The following is a 23,090-nucleotide window of genomic DNA, read 5'->3' as shown; positions in this document are numbered from 1 at the left end:
AAATAGTTATCTATTATAATCTATAATTGTTACTTCTAATTCGATCCCCTATTAAGATGGGGTCCCATCAGGTAGAGAAATACATAGTAGTATCTATGGTATTTCAAATTCGCGGCGTATATACGTCAATCCGGTTAAAGGTTTAATTATAAATTTTTGCGTTGAACAAGCCGACGATAGTTGGATCCTCGATTCGTAATTTACCGTAAGGAATTCTGTTATTTGCTCGTAATAGAGAAAATCGTATATGAACATAAGAGAAACCGTGTATATAGAAATACGCGTAGCTTATGTAAATACATAAGGAGAGTAGTACGTAGAGATACATACGCATATTATATAGACGCACGAAATATTTGATATGGTTCCGCTTGATTCTAGAAATTATCTATCCTCTCTCATTTTCTCTTTCTCTCTCTTTTACGAATTTTTAAATTAATTGAATCTTTTAAATAACATCTTGATAAATCTCATAGAAAAATGTATTCCATTACGTTCATTTATAATCATTATTATATTCTATTATTTGAGGAATTTTTTATATATATAAAAAAAAAATAGGAATTTTTGTTAAAAAAAAAAAAAGACGAATTGCCATGGTGAAAACGTAACGAGGTTACGTCAATTGTATGGAAGAAGACAATAACAAGCTGGACAAAAGCCATCTGTGTCACTTACGTAATGCATGTTCGATAAATATCGACGTGTATGTCACATAAGTACGTAAGTAACATGTATACCTTCGATTCGTAGTAATTATTCATATCGTAGGCGTACGTCAGTCTTTTATTGGACCCAATAAAGTTCGCTATATCAATATTTTCCTATTGCCGAGAAAATTGTTTTTTATTTTCTTAATTAATTTGTGATAATCAGGAACGATTAGTTTGATTTAAGGAATACATAGATTATATCGTAGGAATTAGTATTAATTGTTATTTAAATTATATTTGTATAGGTAAATGTTTAAGAAAAAACGTGATTGTTTGTAAACCACATTCTCGTTTACCGGCTTTAAGGAGTGATCTTATGGAGAATTTTTTAAAAATACGAATAGGCTACAGCTTGTTCAACACCTGGCACTTTTGGTATCATTGTAATACCGAAGAAAAGATCTCTATTGCTAGGTATAGTTATATATAGATATAAAAAGGGAAAATTTTCTATTGACGACGAGCGAACGCTGTTACTTCTTTTCTTCCTCATTTTCTATTTGGTAAAGGAATCACGCTGGGCTGTAACAAAAAGCATAATAATCAATTTCCGAGCATCTCGAAGCAATTAAAGTGGACGATGCTCCAGCGTGTTATTATGGTTATTTACCAATCTAGTGAATCGGTACTTGGCAATCACGCTCCTATAGAAAACTAGATAATGTCACGAGTGTCGTTTGTATCGAAAATGAAGAAAATGAGAGAGAGAGAGAGAGAGAGAGAGAAAAAAAAAATATAGAAGTAATCAAGGAAAACTTGAGAAATCTTGAAACAGGGTTAATAATCATTAGAGTGCCGAAAGGATATTTTTTTTTCTTTAAATTATTACATCCTGAAAAATAAAGTTTTTTTTTATCTTTTTTGTTGTTATGAGAAATCAGATACGTAGAAAAAACAAATGTAGAGTTTTATTTAAAAAATTACTGATAATCTTGAAAAGTCATAAAAATGATTATTTTTATAAAAAATATTTCCCATCAACGTATTATATGCTCAATACATTTATTTATAATGATTATCGAACATACTTATAATATTTATACGAATTTTTAATAACCTGTGTTAAACTTTAATCACTGTTTATATTATATTATTTTAAAGATACGATTGTGATACCGTGGCATTCTCGAAAACATGTAAGAATATTCTACGAAAACTTTCTGAAATATTTCTTAGTAATTAATTACTTTCCTCGCTTTATCGTAAAAGTAGCAGCTATAATTACGCAACCTATTAAAAATTTTAATTCAGACTCATTGGTTGAAAAACTATAATGTACATCGTATTTCAATTTATCGTGAGAGAGAGAAAATAAAGGGGGAGGGGTCGATTTACCATGTGGTCAAATAATTATTATTATTATTAGCTCAAATATATCTCCGTTAACTTTTTGATTTCACGAAACAAGAAAATGCTTTTAAAATACAAAATCATGAAATTAAGTAAATTTTAAATGGTTCTTTTTAAAAGCAGCCACTTTGACTGGTATAACATTTCTAACTTTTGAAACAATGAATATAGTTAAAATAGTTAAAATAGTGTAACTTTGAGTAGAAAATGTTTGATATTAAATTAAACAAATACCGGGAATACGAAAAGTGGTAATAGTTATTGAAGCAGTCCCCCCGGTATATCTATACAATATTTCTCCTTCTTTCTGTCTAAAACATACAATATACACATTCTAGACTTTATAGTTACATCTCGCTATCGAAATAAATTTCTTTAGTCTTCGTTAGAATAATGCTTTTGCGTGTTCCTATGCAAGCTTCAGCGAAGTGCGCGACGTTAATCGAGTTTTTCGACGATAAAGGCGTTACGTGTCGTGATTCTGCGTGGGTGTCTCACGCGTACGAAGCTTCTTGTCGCTTCATTAAGATACACGACCAGCTTAATGATCTCTATGGAGATTTAACATAAGAGAAACTCACTCGACAATGAACACGAAGCTTTACCGGACAACAACGAGTTAAGAATCTTTGAATGAACTCACTCGACTGTGATCAACCAGAGGGGGATCAACATTTTTCATTTGAATTTCTACTACTCTCCTTCACGATCCACTCTCATTGTTTGTTCATTTGGATTACATGTTTCGTATAAATTGAATTATCTTTTATTTCCTTTTTTTTCTTTCTCTTATGAGTTAATAGACGTTAATAAAACTTTTCTTCTCTCCTTTTTTAATTGCTTTGTTTTTTTTTTATTTTTATTTTTATTTTTTTTTTTAATAAAATATAACATACGAATTAAATTATCATTAGTATGCAGGGATATATTAAATTTTTTATTTTATCGAATATTATGTTTATCTATAATTATATTAATATTATTTACATAATATGTTTTCATATATGTATTTCTTATTGGTTTTTTTTTAATCATGTATGTATATTTATTAAGCAAACTTTTCGAATCAGACTTTTTTTTTTTTTTAAAAAAGAAATTTAAATTTAATTACTAGAATTTCGATATTTCGCAGAATCTAAAGAAGAGATTGTTATATAGCCGGATTCGGAGCATTCCTAACTTATATAATATATGCAATATAAAAATTAATTAATTTCAAGTAGCACACCCTATCGATCGAATAATTTTCGTTTATTAGTTTATAACTATTTATCGTTATCCCTTTTACACCGGTCACATTCTTCTTATTTTATAAAAACTGTGTTCAAATATTGTTTACATTTTCAATTTTCCATTTCTATTGGAATAGTTTTAGTTAGTATTTTTCTTTTCAATAATGAAAAATATACATTTTTATACAAAGAATTTTTCTCTCTCTCTCTATTATCAAATAAACATTATCTTTCTACTACTATCTATCTATTATCAAATTAACATTTAATCATTGATACGTTTTATTATATTTATCATTACATTTTTCTTCTTAACGTATTTATTCAAGTTCGTTCGATTACGCATTACATAAATATACTTGTTCACCTAGTATGATGCATACATGCTATTACTATCTCTATCGTCTCTATTTATAATTTATCTTTTGATATACACATTATTTGACTAGATGGGAATACAATGCATTTATATGTATTGTTATATGAATTGAGTGGGAATAAATGGTAACAAGAGCATCGCAAATATCTACCATGAATACGTGTAGACAACACGTATGCATTGGCGACGAATGGCACGTTTCATTTGTTGGAATTAAGATTGAAAGGTACCGGAAGCACGATGGATACAATTCTCTTAATATCATATATCTCATAACCAATGATCATCGTAGATGATGGTAAAATTGTTTCTCATTTTTAACATATCTTTTCGTTTTTCATTTATACATTTTGAATTAACGTAATATCATAGATCACTTTTATTCACAATATTTTTTAAATTAGATGAATTTTATTTTTTAGCCATTTTATAAGAAACATTAACATATATTTTATTTTATTTTATTTTATCTTATCTTATCTTTAGTAAATAATGATAGATAGAGAGTCGACATACGCATTAAAAGTTTGATTATTTGACGTATTATTCCGATCAAGTGCTGGTGACAGTAAGAGTACTTCATTCGTTAATTTGACTTTTCCATGAAAACGAGTAGTATTGTTTTTGTTAACTCAATATTACATTTCTTACTAATAGAAAATAAGTTTTTATTTTTTCACAACTAATTTGCTATATTTTAAAAATTAGTCTTAATTAGAAGTATTGGTGTATACAATAACGTGTATAAATTTCAGTGAGATCAATTTTCTTTTACTTAAAAAGCTAGGAAAAATCTTGTTTCGAGAGGAACGAATTTTTTGTTCATCAAAATAATCCTTTTCATTAGGATAAGTTCTAAATAAATCAACGAAAAATCGAAACATAAAAAAACAAGAAAGATAAAAACAAGATGTACGTTTTACAAATATTTTTCTTTATTTGGAATATATTCAAAATTAGATTTTAAAATAAACGCATATACGTAGGTAAATACATTGGTGGCGTTTATGTCGGTTCGTTTAATCAACGCATATAGGAAGAGAGGAGAATAGAATCAGGAATGTAGAAAAGAAAGAAAGAAAAAAAAAAAATAAAGATAAAAAAGAGAAAGAGAAAAATAGAGGAAGAAAGGAAGAAGAGAAAGCGCTGTCTCTAGCATGGTCATAAACAAAACTTAAAGAAACACCGGCACGGTACTTAACGAAGCAGAGTCGTACACGTGTACTATGATAAATAATGCATCCCTCGTCCCTTCCATTCACGTGGCAGAAAGCAGTAGGTACATACGTGGACAGTGCATAGGCCGGATGTACATGTAGTTTTGAGTCCGATCAAGAAAACTTGTACGACCATATAGACAGACGTTCCTTTCACTACGTGAAAATCTTCCTAACACTAAAAAAGCCAACCCTTTTGTTTCGTGCATCAAGTGTAAATATATACATATAAATATACTTTCGTGTTCTATTAGTGTGTTCCGTTGTACGGTATTATAGTGTAGAATAATCCTGTGTATATGTGCGTTTGCATTTGTGAGAAGAGACAAAACGAATAATGAAAGAATATTTGACAATTTTTCAAAATATCTAAATACTTTTGTCATCATATCATCTCAGCCTTGGATTGTCCAGTTTTTTTTAGTCGACAATTTTCAGTGTAACTCCATTGGAACTTTTAAAGGTGTGTGCTTCTTTTTCTTGTGGTTTTTTTTTTTTTTTTTTTTTATTTTTTATTGCTGTAGAAAAGATCTTTTTGAAAGGTAAAAATCGTAAAGTACGTTTTACCGACCTATACTTTTGCTGTCCTTATTTTTCTTTCTCCTTTCCGTTGACGTAGATACAACGTACACGTATATACTACATACATATACACGCGTGGTATTACTCGGAAGAGACATTTTTATCGAAGACTAAAGTTAGTTTGCTCGTTCGTTGGAAAGGCCACGGTGGTCTTCTTCTGATACGTTAAATAGATATTGGTGAGGAAGAGGAAAAAGTAAAAAAGGGACCAGAAAAAAAGTAAGAAAATAAAAGTCAAAGCGCTGATAAAGAGAAAAACTATATAGTTGGAAAAAAGAGAAGAAACGTGAAAAAGTATGGAGTATGTACGATCGACAAATAAATCGTTTCGATAACCCAACAGCGTAAATCGGGGCCAGGAGTTTATCAAGTTTTGTTCAAAATGAGTCGTGTCTAAACGGTTGTGCTCGATGCGCATACACACATTCGTTTATTTCTTAATCATTTAACTAATCTACTCATTTCCGTGTAATAATGAACTCGTCAAAGCAAACCGAAATACGAATCTTCACATAAAATATATATATATGTCTCTGTATTTTATATATGTATTAATTTACTTTTTTACTGTAAATTTTGGAAATAATTAATATTTGTTCGTAATGCAAAAGCTTCTAAATTCTTATACATATAAACTTATTTTAGTATTATTCCAATTTCTAATTGATATTAATTATATTACAAGAGAGAATATTTTATCGTTAGAGAAATATAATTTCACTAGTAAATACGATTAATATTTTTGTAAATAGTACTTGTCGATAACACATTTTTCATTTTATATTTTTATTATAACTGTGGAATTTTATCGTGATAGATAAAGGATAAAAAAAAAATGCAAAAAAGAAACTTAAAGATTGGTTCAAGGATTGAATGTGTAGTATTATATATATATATGTGTGTAAGCGCGTTGTGTATATATATATATAATTATAATACATTAGCATTATTGTCAATATGGTATGATAAACGACTATGATAAAGTCGGCCATTTAAATTCTCGCAATAAGTCTAATGGAAACGTCAAAGATTATTTCATTCGGGCAACTCAGCAATTTGCTTCATCATCGTGTTATACTCCGCAAAAGTTTGAGATTGGTATTGATTCGTGCGCGTAGTAGAAACCCACCAACAAAGATATCATCCTTCCTTTTCTCTCTTTCACTTTATATGTATACTTTCGTATGTGAGACATTACAAATTTTTCGAATTATTTTCATGCATAAATCCATTCGTTTTTGTAAGAATAACTGTAAGTGTCCTATTTAGAATTTTTCTTTTTAAATTATATTAACAAATTTTAACGATCATTTTGATAATTAATTCATTATTCATCGATCAATAGTAAATTCGTGTTTACACATGCAAATACTGTTATGTAATTATTAAAGTATATAATTTTTTTTAATAAGATCTCAAAATTTTAATGATAATTTTAATATATTACTAACCGATCATAATTATGTTCGTGTCTGTACATGTAAGCAATTTATTTAATTATTACAGTATAAAATTGTACAAATCGTTATTGTAAATTACTGCAGTTGATAACGTTTACTTCAATTTTAGTATAACCAATTTTTCCGAATTTTTATTATTGTAATCCAATTATTAATATGACCATTACGAAACGCATTAATTCAACTGTATTTAATAGGATATAATTTTGTAGAAAATAACTGGTCAACAATGCGTAAATCGTAATTTCGAATATATTGTATTTATTGTAATATCATCGAATTACTTTGACGTTCATTTAAATATGCTTTAAATCGTTGATTATTAGTGATTCACAAGTTAATATATTATATTTATTTTATGTCAAATTATTCCATTTTTATTATATAATATATCTATTGAAATAGATTGAGAAATTGGTAATACTTAATTTGAGAGGTTTCTTTTTTTTTTTGTTTTTCATTTTTAATTAACGTCAGTTATGTGTTACTAGTATTTTTATTTAGTACATATCACTCAAAAGATTTTAATACCACTAACGATTCTCGATATTCCCGTAGAAGAGTTATAGCTGAAGATTTTGTATATAAATAGTGTTTACACATATATTCATATCTATATTGCCATATACGTTATGTTTCTATTTGGTTTCGATGAATTTTAACGACAAAAAAGCGAATGGTAGAAAAAAGGAAGAGAAAGAGAAAGAGAGAGATAGAGAGAGAAAATACAAATAAAACGATAGATGCAACCAATACGTACGGGGGTTTCGACCCTTTTCGATTCGTTCACCAAAATGCTCTACAAAATATCGGATACATCCGTTACAGGAAATATTTGTTCTCTCGGACGTTTCACTGTTTATTTTCTTTTTTTTTTTTTATTACGAATTTATATATCGGCGCTTGGGTTACGTTTTGCTTGTTAAATGAATGCACGTACGTTTAGTTCTTTTTTTTTTCTTTTTTTCTTTTTTTTTTTTTGTGTTTCTTTCACGCGAGTATTTTTATATTTATTTTTTGGTTTTTTAAAACTAAAGTTTGCGCATACACACACATATATATACATGAGTACATATATTAGAGATTTGAAAATCTTTTAACTTTCTTTGACTATATTTGAAAAATAAAATATTCCTTGTGTCGTATATATAAATATTAATTTTAACGAGATTTTTTTGTAATCCTTCATCGGTAAAGCGAGTATGTTTGGGCCAGTATCATATTTGAATAACTATTTCATTTAAATCACTTATGCGTATGAATAATTAAGTTCTTATTATTAGAAACATGCATGAAATCCTTTTAAAAGAATATCCTTGGTTTTGAATTCTTTGTTTTTTCTTTTTTCATTGTTCTATTCTTTTATGTTTGAAAAGATGCGTACATACATATACATTCATAGATCTATACACATATACACATATACGCATAGAAAACATACCTATAGGGTACATCCGTGTATGCAACGTGTCGCATGTCAGCGAACCAGCCATTCAGGTATTACTGGGCATACGTGGTCCGTCCCACTTATGAACTGAACTCTTTTTATCGCTATGTAGCGTGACTCATGGCTATCGACGTCGGATACGATCGCCGTTTGTAATTCTGTAAGAACACGAAATTACTCGATCGTCGTCGGCGCACTTATTTGTTTCTAAACATGTCGAAAGGACTAATTTACATTTTTAATGTTCTACGATGCCCCCACGTAACTTTTTTTTACTTCTGAACTCCAATAATTTTTGTAAGTTAGACAAATATTTGACCACTCTCTAATAAAGTTATATTTAAAAAGAGATTTAGACAAAAATTATATTATATATTTTCAAGAGAACAAAAAATATCATTTATTTAATCTTTAATTATGAAATTTTACGGCGTCAATCTCTATGTGTAATAATATGATGTCTTATTTTATTATTTATAAACATTTTCCAAGAGATTTTGATCATTTTGAAAATAATTTTGATTTATTATTAATTGTACGTTAAGTTTACAGAGAACGATTGAAACAATCGATTCTATTGAAAATGTGATTAATAACTTTTATCAAATTTCTATCGATACAAATTGTTGTGTTTTTAGAATGTGACATCAGATAAAGATTACGAGTTAATAATATGTAGCAAAAAGAATAATAAAAGTATACAGTAATAAGAACTCTGGAATTGTTTCTAAATGAATATATATTATAAATTTTGCTGTGGCCAAATATTTTTTTATGACATAGTATATGGTTATACATGTATTTACGTACGCATAATATAACAGCAAGATGGAAGATTGTATTAGTAGATGAATAAATGTCTAATAGCAGTGGAATAATATTAAATGTAGGACGAGAGACACGTTTTCTCTTTCCTCGAAGATAAAAGGCATCCCACGGAGTTTTTAATTAATATTTACGATCGGGGATGTAAAAAAGTTGACGTTTTGGTACCTCTCTTAAATCTAAAAATGAGTTCCTCTTAACGATTTCATTTTTTGCTCTCCACTAATTTAATTAACTTTTTCTCTTTTATTATTTTATTTATTTCTTTTTTTTTTTTTTGTTTTTACTTTTAAACGAATTTACTTTCATTTTATTATACCCATCGAATAATGGTCAATTATAATTATCAAGATGATCTATAATCGATGATGACATTCTTCGTGTTCTACATATGAATATGTAAATAATATATATATATGTAGTACACACACGTGTCTATGTGTGTGCGCGAGAGCGAGAAAAAGATATAATGAGACTATTCACTTCGTATTTGTCCCCATGTGTATTATCCATAATGGCTAACATAACTTTTTACTCTGACTACTGTGGATAGAAAGGCGAGTAATTTGCGGTCAACGTACGACAAATATTGAAACTACACGCACAACGAGAGAAAAAGAAAAATTACGTTTATTGTATTAAACGCAAAACTCGTATAAGTGTAACATGATAAAAAAAAAAAAAAAATACAATTCTATATATATTTAACTATAAGTATAAACTTAAAAGAAGAACAATGTATGTAAATGTCCCCATGATTTCATAAAAAAGTCGCATTATTAAATAATATCTTTCGCGAATAGATTTCGTCCTTTGTGGAAAAATAAGAAATAAGAAAGAAAAAAAAGAAAACGAAGAAATCATAATATATCGAATTTCCGTTTGTATTTCGTTCGATCGCAATATACGTCGAGACATTTTTTTTTTATTTCTTTCTAACGCCCCCATCCCCTATTCTGTCATTCACATTTTATTGATAATAAACGTGGCTCTTTCGAAATAACGGCAGGAAAAATACGTAGAATCTTCTTCAAGTCTGACCAAACAATTCTGATGATAGCAACTAGACGATTTCCTTTCCACCCCCATCTCGAAAAAAGGAGAGAAAGAGAGAGAGAGATATAAAAGATGGTCTCATCGTGGCTGTAGTTGTTGTTGTCATGAGCATTGAAACGATGGTATCGCATGTACCGTGGTAGACGATCTTTCTAAGCTACTAATCGAAAGTACAAAAGCCTTAATTCACGGTCAATCGTTGGTTGGGCTCAAGAAGGGAGCGATTTTTCATTACAGCCAATGGATCCGGCCGTACATTTTCTCCTTCTCTCTTTTTCTTTCTCTTTTTACTCATTCCCTTTTACTAGATTCTCTTTCTCTCTCACTCTTTCTCTTGAAACGTACACACGTGCGTCGAAATATTTTCGATTCTTCGTTATACCCTCTTGGACATCGTTTGCAATCTAATACATATGTGTACCTATATATATATATATATATATATATATATATATATATGTATGCTTATATACACATATACAAATATATGTATAATAGATCATGCTCGCGGCAAAAGCATGTTGAAAATAACGTCGTTCAACCGCGCCCACTACGCGAATATACGACCACTTCGATGAATATGTCCTATAATATATATGTATATAATATACACACAAGAAGAATCCATATATGTATTATATAACTGTAGGTATATAAATTTGTCTGTTTGCCTGTTTCAGGATGCAGGGACTGACGTTCCCGCGTCGGAAAGGGAGATTCACCCCGTCTTCGTCATCCTCGTCGTTACTAGTTCTACTCCTACTGCCACTAGCCGAACTACCCCTAGCGAACGGTGAGTCACTTTCGTTTCTTCTATTTACAATCTACATCCTCGTCGATATATACATACACAATACACGTATATAAAAGTGAAGCGAAGGAACACCCTATAGAAAAATAATCCCGTTTCTATGTACAATATATATATATATGTATATCTATGTATGTATATAGTATCAATCTGTGAGTAATACACATACACACAATCGCAGAAGAACTATCTTTCTTCCATTCTTACACTCTCTCTCTCTCTCTCTCTCTCTCTCTCTCTCTCTCTCTCTCTCTCTCTCTCTCTTTTTCTCTTTTTATTTATCTTTCTCTTTCTCGGGCGTGGTACATCGAACCAAACGAAATTTTCAACGAAACGTATGCAAATACATGCATGATTCGATTATCCGTGCAAGAATCTCGGTTTGATTGGCTCGAGTGGGTGGCAATAAATTTCAGAACGTTGCTTCGTTCGAGCATGCGCTTCCGAGCTTCGTTTCATCCATTTTTCTTTCTCTCTCTCTCTCTCTCTCTCTCTCTCTCCCTCCCTCCCTCTTTTCCTCCCCCCTCTGTCCCTATTTCTCTCTCTCTCTCTCTCTCTCTCTCTCTCTTTCTTGCAGCTAAGAGAATTGTTTTCGTCGAATTCGTTCGCTCGGAAATTTCGTTCGATGCACCCACCAACCCCATCGTTGCTTGGTGCGCCCGTTGTCGAGTTTTCCCCTCGATCACCAAGAAAAGTGGAAGGTCGAATGGGTGTGTTATCCCAGCTTCGAGCTCACTGATCTCAATGCGATTCATTGTAGAAAAATAGTCTGTAAGTTGATTTACTACACAACTATGCGCTTTATTTTCAAATCGTATCAATAATAATAATAATAATAATGATAATAATAATAATAATAATAATTTAATTACCATACTTGTTCGTATTATTCTTTGCATGTACGAACCTAATACTCGTAAACAATTCTATTGTTAATTTATGTACACGTTTAATCTTATTTGTTCAACGAATCGTCGAGAGAGATTAATCATTTTAACGAGTCTTTCGTTACTCAACGAGGATAAAAATTAATTAATGCTGAAAAATTGATCATTTAAATTAAATGAACATTTAAGAAAAATCGTTATTAGATCGTCTCGTTACCGAAATATCAGGGGGGGTCGTTTATATATATATATATATATATATTTACGTTCGTATTTACAAAACGTCGAATAAAACAAAAATCGAGTAGACAAAATGATTGAGATTTATTTTCAATATCATCTATAAATGTCTGAGCAGACGATTCGTTCATATTTAATAACGTGTCGATCTGCAACGAACTTTACCCACGTTAAAATCGTTATATTTGCTGCAAGTTCCACGCACAGTTTTGCCGAGGGCTTTAAACACACTTTCTATATACATATACCAAAATGTACACATATATTTCTATATATATATATACACATACACACAGTGGAACCTCGATTTGCGAATATAATTCGTTCAAAAAAAATGTGCTCGTAATCCAAAAAGCAATTCGTATATTAAAACTCGAATTTCGTCGTAAGAATAAAAAAAAAAAAAATACATTATGGAAAATTGGATAATACGTTGAACGATTATTATTTATATAAAATATTTGTATAGATGATATATATATATATATATATATATATATACTGCTCGTATTGCAATATATCGTTCGTTCATTAAATCAAAATTTGTTTTTGTCATTTTGCGGAAAATTCGTAAACCAAGTTACTCGCAATCCAAGGTTTCACTGTATATACATATGTATGTATATAGATATATACGTGGTTGTTCTCTTTCCGTGTGTGAAAAAGAAAGAAAGAAAGAAAGGAGAGAGAGAGAGATAAAAAGAAAACGTATACACATATACATATACGTATAGAAGTTTTCTACCAGCAATGGCAATACTTCGCATCCATTTCTCCTATATATATATGTTTGCCTACGTGTACAGGATATTGCTGACATTAGTGATTCTAGAAGCGTGCTGAGAGGCCAGCATCCCTCGTTCTATTGGTTTGGATGTCCTTTGGTCCTCTTTCTCCCTTTGGTCCCTTGGCAATACACGCGGCCAGTACTCCCAGTCCGGTCACTCGCGTTTCTTTTTTTCATTTCTCTTCGTGCCTAAAGTATTTTCGCGAAGAATCGCTATAGTAAGGAGAAATAGGAAGAAGGGTGGGCGGTGGAGGATGATGGTTTGGATGTGGAAATAAAAGGAAAGAAGAAGAGGAAGAAGAAGAAGAAGAAGAAGTAAGAAAAAGGTTTTGCAACCCTCGATTCCTTCGGGCAAACATTGCTCTGGGCGTAAAAATATTTCGTTTATACGAGTCATACCGTAACTATCGTAGTAGCCTCGAGGATAGGATGGTAGGGATCTTTTATCACATCGAATGAAATTTTCATTCCGTTAGCCCTCCATTTACACCAACGATGAGAAGAGAGAGATAACAATCATTCGCATTTTTTTCTAACAGAAATCGTATCGAGTTACTGAAAATTCTTGAACAAATATTTGTTTACCCATTTATTCAGATTTATCAAATTAAGAGTGTAATAATTAATTTTAGTCTTTTGATAATTAAATTAATCGCATTAAAATTGATATCTTGTTTTCGTCAAAGTAATTCGGTAAATGCCTAAAAAATGTACCAATGTCATAGAAAATAATTGAATACCATTACGAAATATAACACAAATCTATTATAAATATATATATATTAAATTTGTTTTTAAAAAGGTATCAATTTAATTGCTACGCTTAATATTTCTAGCTATATATGTTATTCATACGAGTACATATTTTAAGATAGTGTTGACAAGTCACAAGACCTCGTTATTTTCTCACATCACTTAGAAAGAGAAACGCATATGGAGAGGATCGTTCGTTCGAAGTATAGTCTGGCATACGTTACTTAGCAGCACGCTTCCATGAACGTTACGTATATTACCTATATATATATATATATAGAAAGAAAGAAAGAAAAAGAAAGAAAAAGAAAGAAAGATAATCTCTTACTCGGTAGTAGTAAAGCAACAAGTCTCAAGAGCTGGTTGCTCGTAGCCGGTGGTCGACGTGTCATTATTTCGTTAGACGAAATATGCCATAAATTCTACGCAACGATCCGTCCGGTTCTATTGATCGTAGTAACGAGTAACGACGAGTTCAATCACAACCCACTGGTACCTATAACCACGACTACTACTACTACTACTACGACTACTATTATTACCACTAGACATTCTTGTTTGCTTTTTTTTTTATCCTTTCTTTCTTCCTTCCTTTCTTTCTTTCTTTCTACAATACCTTCTTCCCCTTTTGAAAGAGTTCTCACAATGCACCAGTCTTCTCCGCCGCAGTCTCTGCGACGACGAAGCTCTTCAGCAGATCATAAAGAAACCGGACGATCCTGCTGAGCTTTCTTCTTCTTCTTCATCTTCTTCTTCTTCATCTACACGAACGTCTCTAACCGCGTATTTATATACTTACACTTATATGTATATGTATGTATGTATGTATTTATGTATACATACCCTAATACACGATCATCGTCCTGCTGCTGGTCGTGCGAATGAATGTTACCCACGCGCGCACATACCATTCCTGTGGAATTTTATATACCAAGATCAAAATTTCTAGACGGCTCGCTCCGGTAGACGAAAGGATTCTCACGCAATTCACACCCTTCTTCCTTGGGATTCCTCATATCAATGAGCTTCTGGGATTTCTTTAAGTATTTTTTATTATTTATTTTTATTTTGATGTCACAGGTATATGTATGTATGTATATATAATATAGTAGCTTAGTTCCAGGTGTATTTGTATTCCTGTTATGAATTCAAAAGAAAATTCTAGGATTGTTCGACTAATGTAATAAGAAATATATATTTTTATTTTTTTTTAGATAAAAAACAGTAATCATTAGGTCATAACATTTTGCGAAACATCATCTTACCGTTACACGCGTGCGCCTCTTCAAATAATTTCAAATTGTTATACAGTTTAGAAAAGTTTAGAAAATTGTTCGTTTAAAAATTCTGTTGTTTTCATAAAATCTCATAAATAACATAATTAAATATTTATTTAATTGTTCAAATATTTAGATTCCTTAACCGTTGTATAATTTCATTTAATTAATTTAATATAATTTCTTTCATAAATCAATATACAAATAAAAGAAAAATTATTCATCAACGTTAGAATATTCTTAAGAAAGAGATATCAACCAAATATAAATACTTGTTACATACTTGTGTCGAGTGGTGGTGGTGGTGGTGGTGGTGGTTTAGGGATACCTTTATATCGTTTCGCAACGTTGCGTGCAATTCGAGCTTATATCAACGGGGCTTGTTGCTTCTTGCATTCTGCTTGAGAAAATGCATCTTCGCGAAAACGACTCGCCATCTGGACGTCGTACGTCGTTTGGTTTTATTTCTTTTTCTTTTTCCTTCTCTCTTTCTCTCTCTTTGAGCCCATTAACGCATTCCTGCCACCAGTCAGCAGTACTCTTCTTTCTCTCTCTCTCTCTCTCTCTCTCTCTCTCTCTCACTCCCCCTTTCTTCACCCTGTTGTTTCATCCTTCTCGTCTTACCGTCCCTCATCCATTCCCGTTTAGTAGTCGATTCCTCTTTCGAGCACGAGACCATCCACCATCGTCTTTCCACGTACGCTTTTTTTTCTCTTACTGTTTTTTTCCTCCTTTATTTTTCTTTTTCTTTTTTTTTTTTTTTTTCTATTTCTTTACATCTCCGCACGTGCGTCACCCACACGAACATGTATAATACAGGGTGAACCATATGATATGATGGGCAGTCGCGGATTAAGCGTTTGCGTAGGAAAATGGGGGAACCCTGAAATATGGGGCCTTAGGTGGGGGGATCTTATAATTGTTCTCTTTTCATTAGGATTCGTTGAAAATTTTGTTTAATTTAATAACTTATAGGTAACGCGCGGCGTTATGGTACCCAAATGTTTTTCATTATATTTTCTTTTTTTGTCTGTTAATAATAAATTAATGGGAATTTTTGTTGAAACTTTTCATTTTTATTAAGGGCTAACCCGCTTTGACTTTATTCGCAATCGATTATGGGGGATTAAAATTTATTGAATAAAATATAATATATGTTTCCTTTTTTTTTATGTTATACGTTGTCGATTTTTTTCTTTTTCGTTTAATTTACGCATACGAAAATTGATATTTCTATATTTGTTTGAATTTAAAATAAAAACTAACTAAATAATAATATAATTTTCTAGGTACTGGTTGAAAATTGTAATTCATATATATATATATATATAGATGTATTATTCGAATTGAATTATTGAATTAATTCGTGAAAACGTACGCGTTTCGTACGCTTGCTGGGAAAACAATTTTAACGAAAATATTAACGTTAACATCCAAAATATAATCTTTCCCCCTTTTTTGTCCGCTTCGATAATTAATCGCGTTAAATATATTGTTACTCTACGCTTTATAAATTCAGGGACACCCTTTGGATGTTCTTGCATCTCGTCGTCGAGATTATTTCCAGCCGTAGTAGTAGCGGTAACACACAAATCCCGGTTTACTTCTTTTTTTTTTCCTTTTCCTTTTCCTTTTCCTTTTCCTTTTCTTATCCCAAACGCGTCTCTACGATAGGGTGGAATGATCCGGGAAGACTTATTTTTTCTTTTTTTTTTTTTTTTCTTTTTCTATTCCTTCCTAAAATCCCGTTCGATCGGGATAGGGATTTAAAAGAAGAAAAAAAAGAAGAGAAATACCGAGATTACATATGGTGCAGTTAGTAAGAGAGAGAAAGGAGATATGGGGTGGTGGGGCTAGGGGAGAGGTAAGAAAGAAAAGGAAGGGCTCGTTTCACGGATTTTAGTCGGAACTCATCATTCATCGAGGCGTATAGAGAGAGAGAGAGAGAGTGGTAAATAGAGCCTAGTATACGCTTTAATTGCGTATGAAACGAACCTATCCATGTGTGTTAGTGTACATGTGTATGTGTATATATGTGTGGGTAGTTAAGGGGATCGGAAGAGTGTGCGAGACGAATCGAGGGTCAATATCGTACCATCCACGCACACACACGTTGCTATTGATAGCTCGATCACGTTCTCTCATTGTAATCGTTTTTAGTTGACCGCGGGACTTGTGTCCAATGAAATACTAGTTGTTATTCTCCTCTATGTATTTACTGGACTCGGGGATGAACAAAAAATATTGGCCGTTTTGATCGCGATGTAAATATATTATTATATTCTACGGCATGAACATTCGTCGAAATATGAATATTAACAAGGATTGTTCTGCATATATGTATCTACACGAAAAGTAATTATTAGTATCGGTCTTATAAATTAACGAGAGAGAGATAGAGTTAGAGTGAGATAGGGTGAAGAGAGGAATGAGATATAGAAATAATTTTGTAGATTGATAAAATTGTTACGTTATATATATTTTTTGTTATTTATCGATATTAGAAAAACAAGAGAAATATATTATCATCAATTTATCAATATTTAGTTCGTATTAATATGTAATTTTTCATAAAATCAAAATAATAATAATAATAATGGAATAGAAGAAAGATATAAGATACGTTTTGTAAATTTTGGCGAAGAATCTTGACATTTCGTACATTTTACGGTACGGTATTTCACTCGACGTGACACCAAAGTTTGGCACCGTGCTTATTTCAGTTAACCGCTCTAGATAACCTTCTTCTTCTTATTCTTATTCTTGTTTTTCTTATCTTTTTGTTTCTATTGGTTTCTTTTCTCTCTCTCTTTTTTTTTTTTTTTTTTTTTTTATCTCGAATGAACGAGCGAGGAAGACGTTCGTTGCACGCATGGCGCCGGAATACTTTTCGAACGCGTGCTATTTCGTCTGTCTGCAATCTGTCGTGTCACGCGATCCTGCGAAAAGGATAGAGTTAGAAAAAAATAAAGAGAGAGATAGAGAGAGAGACATAGAGAAATAGAGAAATAGAGAGAGAGAGAGACACACACACAAAAGGGAAGGAAGAAATTTGAAACGCGAGAAAGGAAGACATTTTTCATTCGTTTTTCGCGTCCTTTGCGAAAAACTAGTTTCCACAAAATTCCAAATAAAAGAAAAAGAAAAAAGAGAAAAATAGAAAGAAAGAAAGAGAACGAATTGCGTGTTTTTTCTTTTTTCGTTTTATAAAACTAACGTGTCCTTCATTTTCGTCCACGTAGGTAGTACCTTCTCGAGTGTTCTCTCTTATTTTTACGAAGAACGTGTATTTTCTTAAACGTTTTTCCTCTATCATTCCTACTAACCCGAACAGAGTCTTTTTCTTCCTTGTTCCCTCTTGCGAATTAAGTTGTTAAAAGAAAAACTTTAAGGTCGAAGCCATACGAAATAAAGAACCTTAGGAGCGCAACCACCTCTCTCATATCGTACAGTTTCTCTATCGAGTTTAACGTAAACGTCATAGTTTTCTTTCTACTCGGATCGTTGTTTTATATAGCAGATAAAATGGGTATCATCCCTTACCGCCCACCCTTTCTTCTTTATTTCCTTTAACGGGAGAAAGAAATGAAAAAAAGAAATGAAAAGGAAAAGAAAAGAAAAGAAAAGAAAAAAGAATAAAAATGGAGATTTATTTGTTCTTCAATTGATGTTCTCAAGAAGAGAAGAGGATTATATCTAATGTAACAGAGAAGAAAGTAAGATGTCAATGTCTTCTATTACTCTCTTTCCCCTTTTCCGCCACCACCCCCTCTCTCTCTCTCTCTCTCTCTATTTTCGTTTTTGTTTTCTTCTTTTCCGAAAAGTACAGTCAACCCTCGTAAAGAACGATTCGGCTAAATATTGCGTAGGCGTACGCGACGTAATGGCGTACGGGACATCAGAATCCGCCAGAAATAACCAACACGGAGGACAAACGGATTACTCGTGGAGGAAATGGTGGAGATAGAGAGTGAGAGTGAGAGTGAGTGAGAGGGGGTGGGGGAGGGAGTAAGAAGAGGATTCAGAAACAGAGTGAAAAAGAGATGGGTATAGACGACAAGTACGATACGACTACGATGACTACAACGAAGAAGAAAAAGAAGAAGAAGAAGAAGGAGGAAGAGGTAGAGGAGGAGGAGGAGGAGGAGGATGACGACGACGATTTTAGACATGCAGCTTTCGTCGCAGAAATGTCATTTATCTCGGACTCTACACCACCGGCACTCGTAGCATCAAGCCAGAGTCCCGTCCCGTCCCGTCCTCATTCCCCTCCTCTTCCTCCTCCTCCTCCTCCTCCTCCTGTTCTTTCTCTTTCCTTTCTATAGTATTATTCCCTCCTCGTTTTACTTTAAACGTTAACCGACGTGAAGCTTTCACGCGTCATATGCCGTGTGGTTCGAGGGGTTTTGAACGAGAACCGTGCCGGGCCGCGTGTGAACACGCAGGAAGTAGAAAAACTCGTTAACGCGCTAACGAACACGGAGATGACTTTGGAATGATGCTTTTGCCCTTTTTGACAAGACAAGGGCCCGTCCATTTTCATCGAATCGATTTTTTTTAATTATTATTATTATTATATATCCATGTCGCGTATCTATTAACGAGCTTCTATTTATGATCATCCACCCCATTTATTTTGTCGTAATGTTATAAGTTTGTTAAGTTGATTTTTAATTACCGAAGAATGAGGCTGGTTGTGTTTTAAATTTATATATTAAGAAAATTGAAATTTGTTTTATTTTTAAAATCCTTCGCGCGTTGCATGGTATCTATAAGTCGTCGTATATCTATTAAGAGATTCTTATTTATAAATTCTTCATTATTTCGAAGATGATGTATGAGTAGGATTCTTTTTTTTTCTACTTTTTTATTTTATTTGACATTACTAATGAAAGAGGGTTGACATTTAAATTTACTCTTAATTCTTTTGCGTTTTATAGGTTTCTGTACTTACATCCCGAATTGGATATTCATGAAAACAAATTCCAAGAAAAATATTAAACGCTTTTATAACCCCCGTCTTATAATTTGTACCTTTATTATCTTTAGATTGTAAAATCTCTATAGTCCAACACGCAAAACACAAATTGTGTCGAAGAAAATGAAATTTGAATTGCTGATCAATTGTCCTACATAAAGTTACAATGCAAAGGGTTTTACATTTTTAATTATGAATAATAACGAACGCTTTAGAGCTTGCTTACATTTTCATTCCTTTATTTTAGAAAATATTACGATGACACGAATGTATCTATATATATATATATATATATATATATATATGTATAGTTATCATATGAATCGAAAAGTATGTCATGGAAAAAAATATTGTTCGATAGAAATCATTAAATTCCATATGATCGAACCCCCATCCCATCCCCTCCTCCCCTGTCATCGTACCTTACACCGTGAAAAATGTCTGTATTATAATAAATTTAATATCATTCGTGAAATTTGAAAAACACATTGCGAACTTTCGACCAACATAAACCATATATCGCCAAAGCTAGAAATGGCTCTCGTAATTTATGAAATGCGACGTTAAATGCCGTCCATGTTAATATCATTTGCAGTCGTCTTCTACATCTGTCACGTGTATTTTCTTCTCCTCTCTTTCTCTCTTCTCCTCTCCTCTCATCTCTTCTTCACAAATGCTACTACATACTAAGCTCAAATACGAGAGAACGAGGCCTAATTAAATCTCTACTTATTCACCTTCATTCATGTTAATTTGTAAATTGAAGCTAGATGCTGAAAATACTAAGTGGAATTATATTTTTTTTTTTTTTTTTTCTTTTGATATTACATAAAGAATGATATAAAATGAATAATAGAGATTAGATAGATATAGATTAGATTCCTATTAAAATAATATAGATATTAATTAGCTAAACATTGTTAACAAATTAATACAAAATAATATATATATATTTCAAAAACATTTCCACCTGAGCTTTCCTAATTTCGTAATTTTCTTTTGATGCATACTAATAAATATGTATTTTTCTTTACCCGCCACTTTAACAGGTATACGTAGAAATATTTATACAAAAATGTCTGTAAATTTAGTGTTAATTAGTTATATAGATCAAAAATATTCAACCTTATTCTTTCGTGGCTTGCATATGTCTATTTTTTATAATATCAAGTGAGTCGTACATTGGTGCCGATTGAAAATCCATGAATAAAAAGGTCATCAGGTTTGAAAACAATAAATGTATTTTCAATATTGTATTTATAAGGGGAATCGATCCCGTCGGCAAAGGGTCGTACGGTGGTGATGGTCAAGTAACCGTCAGACAATTTTGGTTATTCTTAAAAAAAAAAAGAAAATTTGTGTCGGGTCACAATTTCAGTATGACTGACATAGATAGATCAATCTTTATTATATCCAACTAATAGAGAAAAAAATGATAAGATAATAATTACGTAATAAACAACGCATCAAAATAACGAAAACAAAAAAAAATGTAAACAAAATGTGATACTGATATTATACAACAGAGACGGATACCAACTTCTACTTAAATAAATGAAATTAATTGCATAGATAGATTAATTTTATTATACTATTTTATAAAGACAAATATTAAAATAGTACCACTTGCGAAATAAACGGTGCATCGAAATCTTAAAAAATAGAATAATAAGAATATAAACATAGATAAAAAAAAAATGAAAAAAAAAACAGATACTTCGACTTTCTCTCCTTAAATAAATTAAATTATTTACATCAGATAGATTAGCCCTTATCGTATTTATCTAATGGGAACAAAAAAATAGAACATTTATGATATAAACGGTAAATACAAAATTAAAAAAATTCTAAAATAAAATTCATTGAATAGATAAAAAAAGAGAGAGAGAGAGAGGGAGAGAAAACAATGTATATTTCTATATTTAATTTATCATTCTTTTAAAATAATTCTTTCACATCGGAATTTTATTACGGCCCATAATCGTAAGAATTTTCTCATAGAAATTAATGCCCCGCATAGATCATCAAAGGGGGGAGATTTCCGCGGTCAAATAGAATATCATTGCAAAGCTGGTGCAAGAATAGCCGGAAAACAGCCATAGTGTATAGATAACTGAGAGAGTGAGAGAGAGAGAGAGAAATAGATAGAAAGATAGAAAGAGAGAGTCAACTTGCCATCAAGTTTTTTATGACTCGTTCGGACCTTACTTTTCCGGAGTCGTTGAAAAAAGAAAGAAAAGGGCGGGAGGGGTTGGAGGGTGATGGGGGAGGGGATGCGGTCACGTAATAATGGCGATATTGGATCCAATTGCGAGCTGTCCAGTTTCGTTCGCGAGATACTTCCTCTCGGTGCCAAAAATATGACATTAGGCATTTTATTGACGAAGCTTGATGAGAGAAAGAGAGAAAGGATGAGAGAGAGAGAGAGAGAGAGAGAGGAAGGGAGGGAGGGAGCAAAAGCAAACTGCTTTTCCGCAAGTCGTTATCGTGTATGACGGGGAAACCGTAAATGTTCGGCTAGCAGACTCGTTAACTGGCATAAATGGAAATATAAAGTTTTCAGCTCGTACTTCGAATCTTCTCGTAAAATTGTTCTAAATATACTTTCCATTTTTGACCGGTTTAAAATGTTTAAAGATATGCCAAGAAAAAACAACCCGAGGAAAAAGAAAAATGATCTTATTTGCCTTTTTTTTTCTTTTTTTTCGTTCCTTCTTCGACGCTTCTTTTCTTTGCTTTTATCTCGTTTTTATATATTTTGTCTTTTTTTTTTTCTTTTCTTTTTTAATTTTTATTTTCCTCCTCTCTCTCTATCCCGTTATTTAATCGTTTCGGTACAATGTTATATTACAGTGTAATTTAAGAACAATTTAATTAGAAGAATATTCGATAATATTTTTGTTTATTTTATATTATTCGTATTTTATTTATTAATAATTAATCATTAACGAGAGATAGTGAAAATATTTGATTTATATTTAGATTTTATTCGCGTAACACAGTTTATTGATATAATCACTAATCGATAAATTCATCTGTATAATGTAATACAATACATGAATTTGTACGATATCTTAATTGGTGTACGATACTTAA

The 23,090-nt window shown here is 31.6% G+C and overlaps 1 protein-coding gene across 2 annotated transcripts in view; it reads left to right on the top strand.

The window, feature by feature from the left end:
- Positions 1-23,090, top strand: part of LOC106786412 — a 52,463-nt gene that overhangs the window by 3,515 nt on the left and 25,858 nt on the right. For both annotated transcript variants that reach the window (XM_014747780.1, XM_014747781.1), the window contains exon 2: positions 10,942-11,054. In XM_014747780.1, the coding sequence (XP_014603266.1) occupies positions 10,943-11,054 (112 nt within the window). In that variant the 5' untranslated portion in view covers position 10,942. The remainder of the gene's footprint in view (positions 1-10,941; positions 11,055-23,090) is intronic.

This window comes from Polistes canadensis, unplaced genomic scaffold (genome assembly GCF_001313835.1).
Source record: "Polistes canadensis isolate GaletaPanama2010 unplaced genomic scaffold, ASM131383v1 scaffold_73, whole genome shotgun sequence".
Lineage (NCBI taxonomy): Eukaryota > Metazoa > Arthropoda > Insecta > Hymenoptera > Vespidae > Polistes > Polistes canadensis.
This window is presented reverse-complemented; position numbering and strand designations above follow the sequence as displayed.